The 13,234-nt window shown below is 47.4% G+C and overlaps 1 protein-coding gene across 3 annotated transcripts; it reads right to left on the reverse strand.

The window, feature by feature from the left end:
- Positions 1-41: 41 nt before the first annotated feature.
- GLS2 (glutaminase 2) lies at positions 42-12,799 on the reverse strand. Of its 3 annotated transcripts, none has more exons than XM_068559967.1 (18): positions 12,588-12,799; positions 7,995-8,094; positions 7,432-7,553; positions 6,684-6,813; positions 6,074-6,153; positions 5,826-5,989; positions 5,553-5,611; positions 4,213-4,245; positions 3,873-3,931; positions 3,264-3,330; positions 3,064-3,114; positions 2,666-2,842; positions 1,839-1,970; positions 1,633-1,725; positions 1,402-1,463; positions 802-878; positions 450-513; positions 42-300 (listed from the first exon to the last, which is right to left on the reverse strand). In XM_068559967.1, the coding sequence occupies exons 1-18, from the start codon at positions 12,767-12,769 to the stop codon at positions 144-146; spliced, it is 1,809 nt and encodes a 602-aa protein (XP_068416068.1). In that variant the 5' UTR covers positions 12,770-12,799; the 3' UTR covers positions 42-143. The 3 variants fall into 3 exon arrangements, with proteins under 3 accessions (XP_068416068.1, XP_068416069.1, XP_068416070.1); XM_068559968.1 differs by having other exon boundaries at positions 12,359-12,603; XM_068559969.1 differs by lacking the exons at positions 4,213-4,245; positions 5,553-5,611; positions 5,826-5,989; ... (3 more) ...; positions 7,995-8,094; positions 12,588-12,799 and adding an exon at positions 4,004-4,197.
- Positions 12,800-13,234: the final 435 nt, after the last annotated feature.

Consider the following 13,234-nt stretch of genomic DNA (forward strand, 5'->3'; position numbering starts at 1 on the left):
CACTGAAAGCACTGCCCCCCCCTCCCCCCCCCCCCCCGCCTCACTGAAGCAGTGCGGCCCTCTGTAGCATGTTTGGTGGTTATATGTTAAGTGTGTGGCCAGCTCGTGCTTTTTCTTGTGCAGGGACTGTGCATGCCCCATGCTCACACCATGCTCTCTAAGTTCTCTTTGGACAGGGCCTCAGCTGCTGCTTCAGCCTGAGTCTCAGATGGTGTGTATGAGTCCTGGTAATCTTGGAGCAGTTTAACCACCTCCAGGTGGTTGAACTGCACAGCATCATCCAGGGGGATGTTGCCCCACCTGAGAGGAGGAACAAAGACCATGATCAGGCAAAGAAGACATCAAGAGTGCCCTGGTTATATACATAACTGTGGTGGCTGGAGGGCCGTGGTGGAGAAGCTGCTGCCCACCTCCCTTCCCCCCACTTCTTTCAGCTTAATCCTACTCACCTGTCCTTGACAAAAGGATTCACTTTGCAAGCCTCAATCAGGAATTTAACAACTTCAGTGTGTCCTAGGAATATGGGCAGAAGGAAAATGAGAGGGTATATAGATCCTGACCCTTTTGGTGTTAACATTAAGTACAGACCCTTGGCAGCTGGAGTCTGAACTAAAAGGGGAGGGGGGAAAGGCCTCTTCCCATTTTCGCTCCCTGCAGCACCCAATAAGAGCCTGCAAACTGAAGCGCATCTGGACAAAACTAGTTGCTGCCCTTGTAACCTTGAGGGCACATACAATGGGGGGTACTCTTGGTAGAAAAGAAAGGTCTTAGGATCTGCTTCCTCTCTTAACCTTCAGATACCTTCAGCTGCAGCAACATGCAGGGCTGTGCGGGAGTCATAGTCTTTCTGTTCCATGTCCATGGCTGACAAGGCAAACCTAAGAGGAGTGGAAAGTAGCTGCAGTTACCCAGATCAGCCTAGAATCACTGGTATCCTTTCTGAAGTGGGGTCAGACTGGATGAGTTCCAGAAAAAGCAAAACAGTGCTTATGCCAAGATCTGTAGACCGTGTCCAGTCTGTGTTCTCTATCCACATGAGACTGTTAGTCCCACGTCAGAGCGATGGGAGTGTGATGGTCCCAGAAACATCACTGCCTACCTGTAGTAGGTGCCCAGTAAATATTTGTTGATGTTGGTAATCCATTTGAGGCAGGGTCCTTACCAGCCTCCTAGGACTCTGCTTTTAACACCCAGGTTAATCATAACAGTGGCTACCATTAATTAAGTTCTTATCACATGGCAGTCACTGTACTTTTTAAAAAAAAACTCATTTAAATGTAGTCTCTGACCATTCAGTCTGACTCTAAGGCCGAAGCACTTAACTATATTGCTGTGTTGACAGCTAATGAGATCTCTGACCAGGAGTATTTTATTGTGTTTATTTGGTCAGAGTAGAAGTACCTTCGAAGAGCTGAGACATCTCCACTATAGGCAGCAAATAACAGGTTCACCACAGTCTTGTTCTGGAAAACAAATCATACCCACCTGAGATTAACTGTGACTTTGAACCCACCCATGCCCAGCTCTACCCTGTCACCCTCCCCCATGGATGCTTAGCCAAGGGTTTTACTGAAGTGTTACGGAATGTTCTCTTCTGAAATAGTCTTACAAGGCACCTGGGGTTTTCCTTACCCGAACTTCTCCCCCTTCACGCCGTGGGTCTAATTTCCGAGCGCAGTGCCTCAGATTGTCATAGTTGTGGAAATTGAAGAGAGATACCAACTTCTAGAATTGTAAGGCAAAAAGACTGTTTACTTCCTCCCTGCACTTAGTAGGAGCTCAAAATTGCTTTATTTTCTCATTCAAAAATATTAAGTACTATATGCAAAGTGACTTACTTGGCAGAAGCTGACACCCCTATAGCTGTTGCCCAGCTTGTCCAGGGGAGGTGATAGACACATCATTCCCATGATATTGGGCACCACCAGGAGGATGGCTCCTGACACAGCTGACTTGGCTGGCAGGCCCACCTTGGGGACAAAGTTGGAACTGCGGATGAGCAAGAGGTGCCCCAAGCCTGTGTTAACAAGTTCGTCTATCCCAAATGACTTCATGGGCAGGGCCACACCCATCTCAACCTTTTGGCTTGTTAATTAGCTTTTCTTACTCCTGTCTTCCCCTGCCCCCTCTTAAATTTATGGCTTCAGTAAGGAAATATTTACTGAGTATCTACTCTGTGCCTGATGATGTGCTAGGACTAGGACAAGGTCTCTCAGTTAACTTACATTCTGGTGGTAGGAGATAGACAATAAATAGGTAAACAAACAAATAGACAAAAATAATCACAACTTAAGATAACACGTTAGAAAAAAAGGAGGGTGCTGTGATAGAGAATGATGTGGGAGGGAGAGCCCAGTGGAGAGAGGGTAGTCAGAAAAGCCTCTCTTTGGAAGTGACATCCTGTATGAGACCTGGAAGAGAATCACCAGCCTGTGAGGGGCGGCAGAGGAGTGGTTCTGAAGTTGCACTGTCATGTGTTTATGTGTTTGAGGGGCTTACTGTGTCTGACAAACTCCCCTAAGGATTCTTGGCCTAATTGCCCGGCGGGAAGTTAGTGAGTGAGAGGCAGGAACAAGTGTCCACCTCTCCACCTTCAGAGACTCGGTGTCCCCTTTTCTTGGCTCTGGGCTCACGGCAAATGGATGGCAGGGCCAGAAGCACTCACATGGAAAGCAAACTGGCCCGAGAAGTCATACATGCCGCAGGAGTGCATGAGGCTGAGGGTGTTGCGCACTGCTTCAGCGCTCAGCACGCTCTCGCCTGTGATGGGGCAGATCCCGCCATTGGCCAGGGTGGCTGCCATGACACTGCCTGATTCACAGGTCACCTCCACGGAGCACAGCTGCGGAGACGAGGCAGAGGTGAGGGTCCGGTGTGGACCTGAATGCTGTGCTCTGAGGTGTAGAGCAATGTTCTTGACATCCTGATCCTTCAGTAAGTTCCCCTGGTGTTTCTGAAGGATGCCAGAACCACTGGAGGAGAGCATCCCTCTTGTGGGTCAGAGCAAGGAAGGCAGTGTGTCCCGTTCCCTTGGCGCTGGGCTGAATGGCGGCATCTGCTTACCTGGAAGTAGAGATCCAGGGCAGCCATCATGTCCACCCCTTTAGGAAAGCACTGCAAGGAAGAAGAGGGGAGAGCGTTTCTCTCAGGCCATCAGCGGTCCCTGTCACACTGCCAGGACCTCAGCCGAAGTCCCCAGCCCCCATTGCCCTTCCACCAGCCACAGAATTCCCAGGGACTTTCTACCGGCCTCTCCCAGTTACCTTCTTTTCCTTTAGATAATAGCCGATGGCATAATTCCGATCCCCCGTTTCCTTCTCTGACTGGAATCTGAAGCAAACACCCAATTTAGTACTTGACATTTGAGGGATGGGTGTGAGGAGAAGGGGGAAAAAATACCTTCCCTGAGAGAGACAGAACTAGATCACACATGTCAAACTAAATCAGCCCCTTTATTAATTCTCACAGTAATACTGGAGAAAACTTCTGAACCTGAGAAAGCACTGGGTCCAGCTTTATCGTAAAGTGTGAAAAACAAAACCAAACCCAAAATGGTCTAGTCATCTAGTCTAGGAAAATGAGGTTTTTGGCTTTGAGAGGCTTGGCAAGAAAGGGCCCAGGTGCAAACTCTCACACTGTCTTTCTCATTAAGTACCAAATAGAAATGGAACAAATCCTTTTACAAAGCAAACAAATGTCGATGAAGGCGCTCAGAGGAAGCTGAAAGGCCAAGGTTCCCCTGGGATTTCTTCTTCCTAAGAGTCTCTCTATCCTCCTCCTCCATTCCCCGCCCCCCACATACGTATACACACGCACACACTCAAACACACCCCCCCACACACATTCAGCCAATCCTGTGAACAGGGCCTTACGTGGCATTGCTGAAACCCATGTATTCATTCCCAGCCATTTTATTCAGATACTGCAAGACCTGGAAGAGAAAAAGGGGCATGGGAGGCACCCCATGCGTAAGGACCCCTACTAAACACATAGGCCGACTAACCCTTCTGCACTCCTCAGTCCTTATCCCAGCAGGGACTTCAGGAGACTTTCTTCCCTCACGCCAGCAGATTCCTACACCTCTGGAAATAAGGCTTCTAGTATGGGCTGGTGCACCATCAAAGTGGGGTTAGAGCCAGGCACTGGGGCAGCTGGAATGGACAACATGCCATGGAGAAAAGCAGCCAGGGGCTGAGCAGTGAGGGAACTTACAAAATCAAACTTCTCTGCTTTGTTACAGTCCATCTGCAAGGAGACACAAAGAGATATCAGTATTCTAAGCCTAGGAGGATGACAGGGAGGGTCAGAAGGATGTAGTGGAGATAAAGTGTTAGATTGGTTTTGCTACTGGGTGTGTGTTGCATTTTACAATTTTTTTTTTTTTTAACAACTGAGACTTTTTTATATCCATGCATACCTAGTGATCTTAAAAACCAAATCATTTAGATTTTATTATCAGGTAATGAGTACAGATAAGCTCACCCCAGCTATGAGTCTCACCCATCCCTGAGTCTCACTCTCATTTCCATTCTCAATGCCAACCCTCATCCCTGACTCCCACTTTCATTTTCCTGATTCCAATCCTGTTCCCAAGCCCCACCCCTATTCCTGGTCCCCATCCTCATTCCTTACACCCCAGGCTGGAGGCTTACTCTATCCTACCCCTGACTCCCATGGCCATTTCCAAGACTGGAGTGAGTGATGGGAATGGGAGGACGGTGTGTGTTGCATACATTATAATACTCAATTATATCAATTATGTTGATAACTGAAATAAAGCTAAAGATTTTAGCTGAGAGTCAAGGCAGTAGGGCCTGTTTAGATGGGAATGGGATGAGGCAGGTCCCAGATACAGGGCTGTAGATAGAGCTATCCCGGAGCAAGGGGAGAGCCTGAGCCTGGTCCATCCCACCCCCCCCCCCACCCCCCCCCCGCCCCAATTGCTTCCTGTATTCGTCAGCTATAGTGTCAACACCACAGGGACTCTGACACTTGAGTCCCTGGGGGGAGGGTTCCTAACACCACCTTCCCCAGGAAGGGCTGTGATTGGCTCTGGATTGTTGCTGCCCACACTGCTCTCAGGTTCTTGCTCAAGCCCTGGGAGACCTACAGCTGACAGGCTGGCCAGACACCCTTGCTCAAGGCCAACTCACAGCTCCAGGTGACGTGAATAGCTGCCCTGTTCTGGCCATTCACCCTTCTTTCCATGTGTCCCTCACCCAGAAGTGGCCAATCAGTACCTAACAGAGCTGTCCTCCCCCTGTGTGTGGCATTTGGTCCTTGGTCCTAGGCTGGGGTCAGGACCTGCTCACTTCCCTCAGAGCCAGGAAGCTCTGGGCTCCAGACTCATGGGTAGGAGCCGGGATACAGTTCCTTTTACTAGCATCCTCAGCATAATTTGTGAGTCCCTGCTGTGTCTTCACTGCCCCCTGGGCACCCTCAAAGGAATCAAGTCCCCACCAATCTCCCTGGAGAGACAGGCAGATACGAGGGATATAGGAACAAGGGGGTTTAGAGAACAGTACCTTCCAGAAGGCTAGGGTGGCACTGACCTTGATCAGGGAGCTCACAACAATGGCACCAGCATTGACCATGGGGTTATGGGGGATTCCTGGGGAAATACAAACCACCCAGAGTCTTAGCAGCCACTGAGCAAAACCTTTACCGCCTGCCCACTCTGTAGGATAAATGGGAAAGATCTCTTTGCTGGGGAGGATGGAGTGACAGAGCTGATCAGGAAGGGCAGAGAAACACACACCCTTGGGAGGAAGGTAGGGTAAGAAGGGGGCATCTATGAGTCTGGTCTGAGCCCAGGGAGTGCTCACCTTCCTCATTGAGGGAGAGCTTGTTGTAGCGCAGGCCACTGGGCTCCTTGCCCACGAACTTGTGCACGTAGTCAGTGCCTAGGGTGCTTATGGAGATGGCATAGGTGAGGGGCTTCACACAGGACTGCAGGCAGAAGGGGATCTTTGTGTGTCCCACGGAGTGCCTGGAGGCAAGCAGGTACCATGAAAGGGGTCGGACTATGCTCTGCCCGTGTGTCCTGCCTCCCCTTCCTCACCCAGCATCTCACCGCTGACCATCCACAGTGCACAGGGAGACGCCCCACAGATCTGGATTTGACTTGGCCAGCTGAGGGATGTAGGCCGCCACCTGGGTATGAGTGGGTAGAGAAAACAGACAGGATGAAGACATGGATGTGGAGAGGGGGAACAGAGCTGAGGTTCAGGTCAGGAGAATCTTTTAGATAAAAGCTAAAATTCTGTCTTCTGCAAGACAACAGGGTTCCCTCCTGCCTGTTGTTCCTAGAGACACCCAAGCCTTAAGTCCTAGAAGGCCTTATATTTCTGCAGCCCCACTCCTATAGAGACGGCAGTAAAGCCCATGGAAGGTACAAAGAGAATTCTGGGGTCAGCTTCCCTTTACTGTTCTTAGGCTTAATTACCCTGTAGGTCTCTTTCAAAGTTCTATTGAATCCTTATGTCAGCTGTCTCCATAAAAACTTCAGATTCCCTCACCTGCTCTAGAAATCACAGGTAAAATACATAAAGCCCTTGTCCCCATTTTTAGAGGTTCTGCTTCTCATCACTCATCCACTGGATTCCCAGCCCCAGGAAATCTCTGAGAAGCAAGGTATATCTGGTCCAGAGCCCTTGCCCATCCCTCAGCCCCCTGGCCCTCACTTTGCCTCCAGTGAGCTCCTTGGCATCCTCAAAGATGCGGTCCACATGGCTCGTGAACTCCTCAAAATCAGGAATGACGAACTTCTTTCGGAATGCCTGGGTCAGGAGCACAATGTTCCTGCTCACACACCTGCATCCCAGACACGATTGGGTTAGGTAGGGGGCTGGAGAGATGCAGCTGTGACTCACTCTGGAGCCATGGAAGTTGGGAACAAAGAAAGTGTGAGTGGTCATCGGGTTTGGGACCAACAGCTGTGTAACCTTTGGCATATCACTTGATCTTTCTGGGTCTTAAGTTTCTATGCCTCTAAAATGAGGGGTTGTAATGATATGGAAAGATATTCCAAGACACAGTGTCTTGGGATAGGAGAAAAAATAAATACCTGAATAATATGTATGGTAGGTCATCTTTATATTTTAAATCTTAAATTATACAAGTATGTTTACATACATTCCTATATATATATGTAAATGCTTAGGACATTATCTAAAAGATATCTACTAGTCTGTTAACAACGTTTACTTCTGGGAAGAGGGACAGGGATAGGGGAGAGAGGGAAAGGAGAACATGTATTTCTCTGTTGCTTGAACTTTTATAATAAGTATAGGCATATATATGTGTTACTTGTGTAATAAGTAATAAAGTTGAGGGGTTGAATTATCCAATCCCCAGGATCCCTTCTTGCTGTTAAAGTCTGTGTCCAAAGAACTGCTTTGAGAGCAGTGCCCTTGTTTCTGGGCCCCTCACCTTCGGAAAAGATCTCGGTCCAAGAGGCCACCACTGCTCGTCTCTCGAACCATGCGGCGCATCTGGCTCATGCAGTCCCGGAGCCGGGGATCTGACGTCTGCAGTCCAGTGGCCTTCAGTGCCTTCAGGGGAAAGAAGCCTGGTAAGGTCAGCTACAAGGACAATAATCCAATCCTAATCATTTTTCCCAATGGATAAAAATTAACTGAACCCCAACTACTACAACAGGTGGAAGATATGGGTTTGCAGACCAAGAAAGGATGGAATATAACAGTTTTGAAGGCTAATAGGGGTTTCCTGCCCTTTTTCATCAAGGCAGCTGGTTTCTGAACCCCTTGGGTCAAAGTCCCGAACCAAAAAGATAGGCTGAGTCAGAGGGTTGAATCATCCCACCTGGGGCAGTTGATGGGATTGCCTCATCAGCCTAGGCATCTGCTATCATCAGCTATTCTTCATCCTCATGAAGCAACCCATTAGCTGCCCTGTACTTGTCCTACCTTCCTTTCCCCAGTTTCCAGAGATCCTAAGGGATCAGTGTTCTGAGCAGGTAGAGAGGAACTTACAGTAGTGAACTTGTGGATAGGGATTCGTTCCTGTCCCTCAGCAATAGTGTAGAAGAGCAGATCACCCAGACGGGACAGCATGCCACTCTCTGACGAATCACTGTTTGGGGGCAGAGACAGGGGAGGAGGACAGGAACCTGAGAACTCCTCCCTGCTTCTCCTCCTAGAACAAGGGCTTATCAGCAGGTAGGTGTCCTCAGTCTACACCTTCTCCCTGAACCATCTGATCTATCCCTATAATTCCAACCTTCACATCTGTCCTGAGAAGTCTTAAATCCTATTCTCTAACTTTCTTTTGTTCCTAAACTTCAGACATTTACTTCTAGTTGCCTTCTAAATACTTCCATTTCTAGATGTCCCATAGGCACTGCAGACTCAACATGTCCAAGCCTAAGATCATCTTGCCTCCCTCCCTCTGCTCCTCCTCTTGTGATTCCCATTTGGATTAATAGCATTACCACTTACCCAGGGCGGGGACCAAGCCGGAAATGTGGAATCATTTGGATAATTCCCATACCTTACGTTCATAACTAACATTGGATGAATCTACTTCCATAATGTCTCTCAAATCCACCCTCTTTTCTTCTCTTCCCCTGTGCAAGCATGGTGTTGTAGAAAGAACCAGAGTTTGCCTTTAATAGCTGTGATCTTAATATGGATAGTAAGTCAGGTTATTTAATAAAGCTGAACCTGTTTCCTCATCCCTAAAATGAGGGTTTAACATCTGCTTCACATGGGTGATGTGAGGTTTAATTTAAATGCCATTCCATGAAAAACCATCTTTCACAAAGTAGATGCTCAGTAGCTCCTTGTTGTCTGTTACCTATCTGCTACTACACTCTCTTGACTTGCAACCCATCTTCCACAATGTGCCAGTTATCTTTCTAAAACTCAAATATCATTTCTCTACTCAAAAACCTTTGATAGCTCCCCAGTGCCTACAAAATAAGTTCTTATTTCTTGGTATGGCATTCAAGGCTCTTTAAAACCTGCCAACATTCCTTTCCTATTCTCCACCATGCCCCCATACTCCAGTTATGCCAGGTAATAAATAGGTGGCTCCCCAAATGGCCTAGGCACTGTCAGGCTTCCTGGCCCTTGTTGTTTACACTGAAACTTCTGCATGGAAAGACCTTTTCCTCCTTCACCTGCACAGTCCTGCTCATCCTTCAAGGTCCAGATCAAATGTTACTAACTCTGTAAAGCCTTCCCCAAACTTCTTGATTTTGCTTATGCTGCTGGTATGACACAACATACCATCTTATTGACAGAAGACAATCTCCCTTGCTTCACTGTTATGTCTTCGTGTTTTATACATCTTTGTCTTCCTAGAATTGAGCAAAGTCCCTAGCACACTGTGGATCTTCAATAAAGAATCACCAAGTTACATTTCTAGGAATCTCCCTGTTCCCTAAAGTATCTCTCTCACTGGCTTATAGCACCTAAAAATACAGGTACTAAAGATTTTTGATCGTCAAGATTTCTTCTATTAATATGTTAACAGATTTAGAGGAATTATTTTATCAGCTCATTCCAAATATGACAACTATTTGAGATTAGACCCTTCAAAACCCTTAGACCCAACAATTTGACTTCCAGGTATTTACCATATAAGTGTATTCACATACCTACAAGGTAACATATTCACAGTCATTCATTGCATTGTTAGTAATAGTAACACTGGAAACAACCTAAATGTGCATCAACAGGGAACTGGTTAGGTAAATTAGGGTATATTCATATGATGGAATATTATGCAATGTAGAAAAAAGAAATGAGGGCGTGCTTTAAGTATTGATATGGAATGATCTTTAAGATATAATATTAACTAAAAGAAGCAAGCTGTAGAACAGCATTTATAGTATGGTACTATTTATGCTTAAAAGGGAACATATATATGTATGCTTTTTCAGGCACAAAATATTTCTGGAAGGATATATAAGAAGCTGGTAAGACTGATTTAGGTCCCTCTAGGGAGATGAAGCAGGTGCTGGGCAAAAGAAGCAAGAGGGATATTTCCCACTTATATATCTTTTTATATATTTTGAATTTTGAATCATACAAATATGTACATTTTACCTAATGGATATGATATATTGATATATGATTATGAATATATTATCTATTGAAACAATGCATTAAAAAATAAAAAGCCCCTCAAGGAACTTGGCATAGACTAGGCATGTGTGTGTTTTGGGCCAGGAGGAATACCAGGAGAGGGGCAGTTCTTCTGTTTCTGAAGAAATCCAGTTGTTATAATGAGGCTGGTGCCTATAGGGAGGAAAGGATCCATGTGGTGGCAGAGGAAGGGAGGAAAAAGCTATCTGAGGAATAACTCAAGAAGGAAAGTACGTAGGAATATTTTGAGGCCAGGTCTCCTTGCCTGGAAAATGAAGGAAGACAGGAAACAATGCCACACGGCTGAATGTATCACAAGCATTTAAAAAAAAATTGCATACCCTTTGACCAAGATATGGATTGATCTGCAATATAATGTTGGGGGTGGGGTAAGGTGCAGAATATTATGTATAGTATGATACCATTTGTAAAAAGCGGAAATAATATCAACATATATTTGCTGATATATGCATAAAATATCTCTAGAAGGTTATACAAAATATCAGTGACAGATGTCTCTGGGGAGCAAAATTTCCTAGGAATTTAAGAAATAATTGAACAAGTGCATAAGAATATGTAGTAACCAAATTGAAGATTGGTTAAATAAACTGTGATACCTCATACAATGGAATCTTAAAATGGCAAAATGGCAGCCATTAAAATGACATCATCCATGCCCACATTAAATCATATTAACAGCTGTTCATAAATGGGAAATATAGGCTACCAAAGAATAGGAATACTATGATCCTATTTTTGTTCAATTTTATATATACATATAGAGTATATATATGGGTTTAAATCATGGATATATATTAAATATGGATATATGGTTCCCTCTAATATTGGGATCTTGATTTTCTTCTTGATACTCTATTTACCTGGTTTTTCTTTAATAATTAGAAATAAAGTTAAATATTAAAGAAACAAAACAGTAACCTAAATAACAGGGCATTTTCTCTTTGCTGCCCTCCTTATCCACCAAGAACACTTCCCCTCATGGTGTCACACTCCCAGAACCCATCCCCCTCCATGCCCTCAACTCCTTCTGCCCAAAGGAGCATTGGTCCAAGGCCTTTACCAAGAAGTCCCTGGGAGCACAGGCAGCAATAGGCAGGAGGATTAAGGTTCCTAAAAACACTTCCAATTGTAAATCAACTATACTCCAATTAAAACAACAACAGCAACAACAAAGCAAACCACTTCCATCACCTGACACCACAGGGTAAGAAAGGGTGTGTGTGGAGGAACCACGGATGCTTCTTGCTCCCCATCCCACAGAAGGTGTGAGGGTGAGGGAGGTTAAGCCTTTTCTCTAACCCACCACCATTTCTCCCAAGGTGATTATTTGGGAAAAGTCAGGATGGAGAGTAGACCAGGAGAGAGAGGGTTTATTCTTTAAAGTTTAAACATTTTGTGTCTCCTTGAGAAGAGGCTGATGGAAAAGTACAGCATAATAACAATTCTCATTAATAATAAATAGATAATACCTTATTGGATGTTACCTGTCCAGGACAGGGACTCCAATGGTGGTGAGGTAGAGGACAGAGTAGTCTGTCTGGCTACTTTAATTATGGTGTGCATGTCTTTCTGAATGTCATCAGTAGATATCAATGACAAGGGAAATGGTCCATTTCCTGTTCCTGCTATAAAAAAGCAGGGGCTACTTGGATAGTGTCTACGTTGGCTTCTGGGGAGGACAAAATTTCCTGCTCAGCTTCTCTGCATCTCGAAGAAGCTCAGCCACCAAGTGTTCCAGGGTGGTGGGGGAGAGAGGTGCAGCCTCTCGGGCAGAGTTAGAACCCAAGGGAAGAGAACCCCTTAAATCAGGGAGCCGCCTGAGCAGCACATAAAACGGCTCTGACTGGCTCTGGTTTGGGAGATCTGCGTCTTATGATTCTTCCCCCCATTATAAAGATTTTCCTCCTTCAAAAACCAATCGGAGAACCACCCTTATTCTACAGATTAGGGAGCCCTGATAACGCACACACCCAACACATACGCAAGTATCTGCGCACCAGTAACACACGAGCATCACACACGCCGAAACACAGATAGACCACACACAGACCCAAGAACACTGGGACTCGAGGCAGTCTGTTCCATACCCACGCATCCCCTAATATACACACGAGGACAGGGGAGAGAAGGAGGGTTAGGATGGGCGGTGCGCACACGGCCCTGCACTCAGACACGCGCACCAAGCAACACTCCGCACCCACCTGCGTTCCCAATTAAGTACGCACCTTGGACAGGCACCATCCCGAGGACCGACCTGCCCAAACGCCCTGCCGGGCGGACGGCACGTTACCGCCAGAGCGCGGCGGGCCCAAAGCCCCAAATCTAAAGGAAAAGGCATCGCAGGCCAGTAAGCGAGAAGGGAGATGCGATGCTCTCCTTGGGGAAGGGGACTCGGAAGCTAGTGGGAACGACAGTGAGAGTGCCTGTCCTCTGCCCCTGTCCCGCGAGCCTTACTGATCCTGGTGCTGCGGCTGGTGGCTGTGTGGCGTCTCCCTGCCCTGCACCGCGGCCTCACTGAGGTGGTGCCGGACGCCCCCGCCAAGGAGGGGGCTCCGGCTCAGGTGACCCCAGCCTCCCCGCCGGCAGTAACTGCCGGCCCGGCTCAGCGCATTCTGCAGAGCCTTGATGGAGCACATCCCCCCAGCGCGCCGCCCGCTCGGCCAGAGCTCCCAGGGCTTCTGAGCGGTGGTTGGAGGGAGGGGCGGAGGAAACGCGGACCAGGTGGGGCGAGCTAAGCAACGGAGTGCGGGACCTGCGGGGTGGAGAGGAGAGGCCCGGTGGGTGGGGTTGGAGCAGGAGGAGGCGCCGGTCCCTACAAGGCTCGGTACACTGCCAGGTGCACCCAATCCCCGCCTAGTCAAGGCATCTGTGTGTAGTGCACGCGATAGGGAACACAGAGCGCAGGGTGCCTAGTGGCTGGTGAGAAGTGGGCGGTTCCTGAGAGTTGGGATGGACAATGCCCAGGTCCAATCATTGAGAAAGTAAAAAACTTGGGGGCGGAGACAAAACGAGGCTACCCAATGAAAGCAAGGCGGTGGGCCGCCCACAAAATCTGGCGGATTCCTCCGCGTTCCGGCCCGCTGCGGCCCGCCGTGCGTGCA

The sequence above is a fragment of the Eschrichtius robustus genome, chromosome 13, assembly GCF_028021215.1.
Source record: "Eschrichtius robustus isolate mEscRob2 chromosome 13, mEscRob2.pri, whole genome shotgun sequence".
Lineage (NCBI taxonomy): Eukaryota > Metazoa > Chordata > Mammalia > Artiodactyla > Eschrichtiidae > Eschrichtius > Eschrichtius robustus.

What these genes read in the sequence shown, in the direction of transcription:
- GLS2 (XM_068559967.1), bottom strand. Translation starts at nt 12,769, where the DNA reads ATGTGCTCCATCAAGGCTCTGCAGAATGCGCTGAGCCGGGCCGGCAGT. An exon ending in GCTCTCCCTCAATGAGGAAG is followed by an intron (nt 5,612 to 5,825) that starts GTGAGCACTCCC and finishes GTATTTCCCCAG; the next exon opens with GAATCCCCCATAACCCCATG. An exon ending in GCATGTTGCTGCAGCTGAAG is followed by an intron (nt 514 to 801) that starts GTATCTGAAGGT and finishes CCATATTCCTAG; the next exon opens with GACACACTGAAGTTGTTAAA.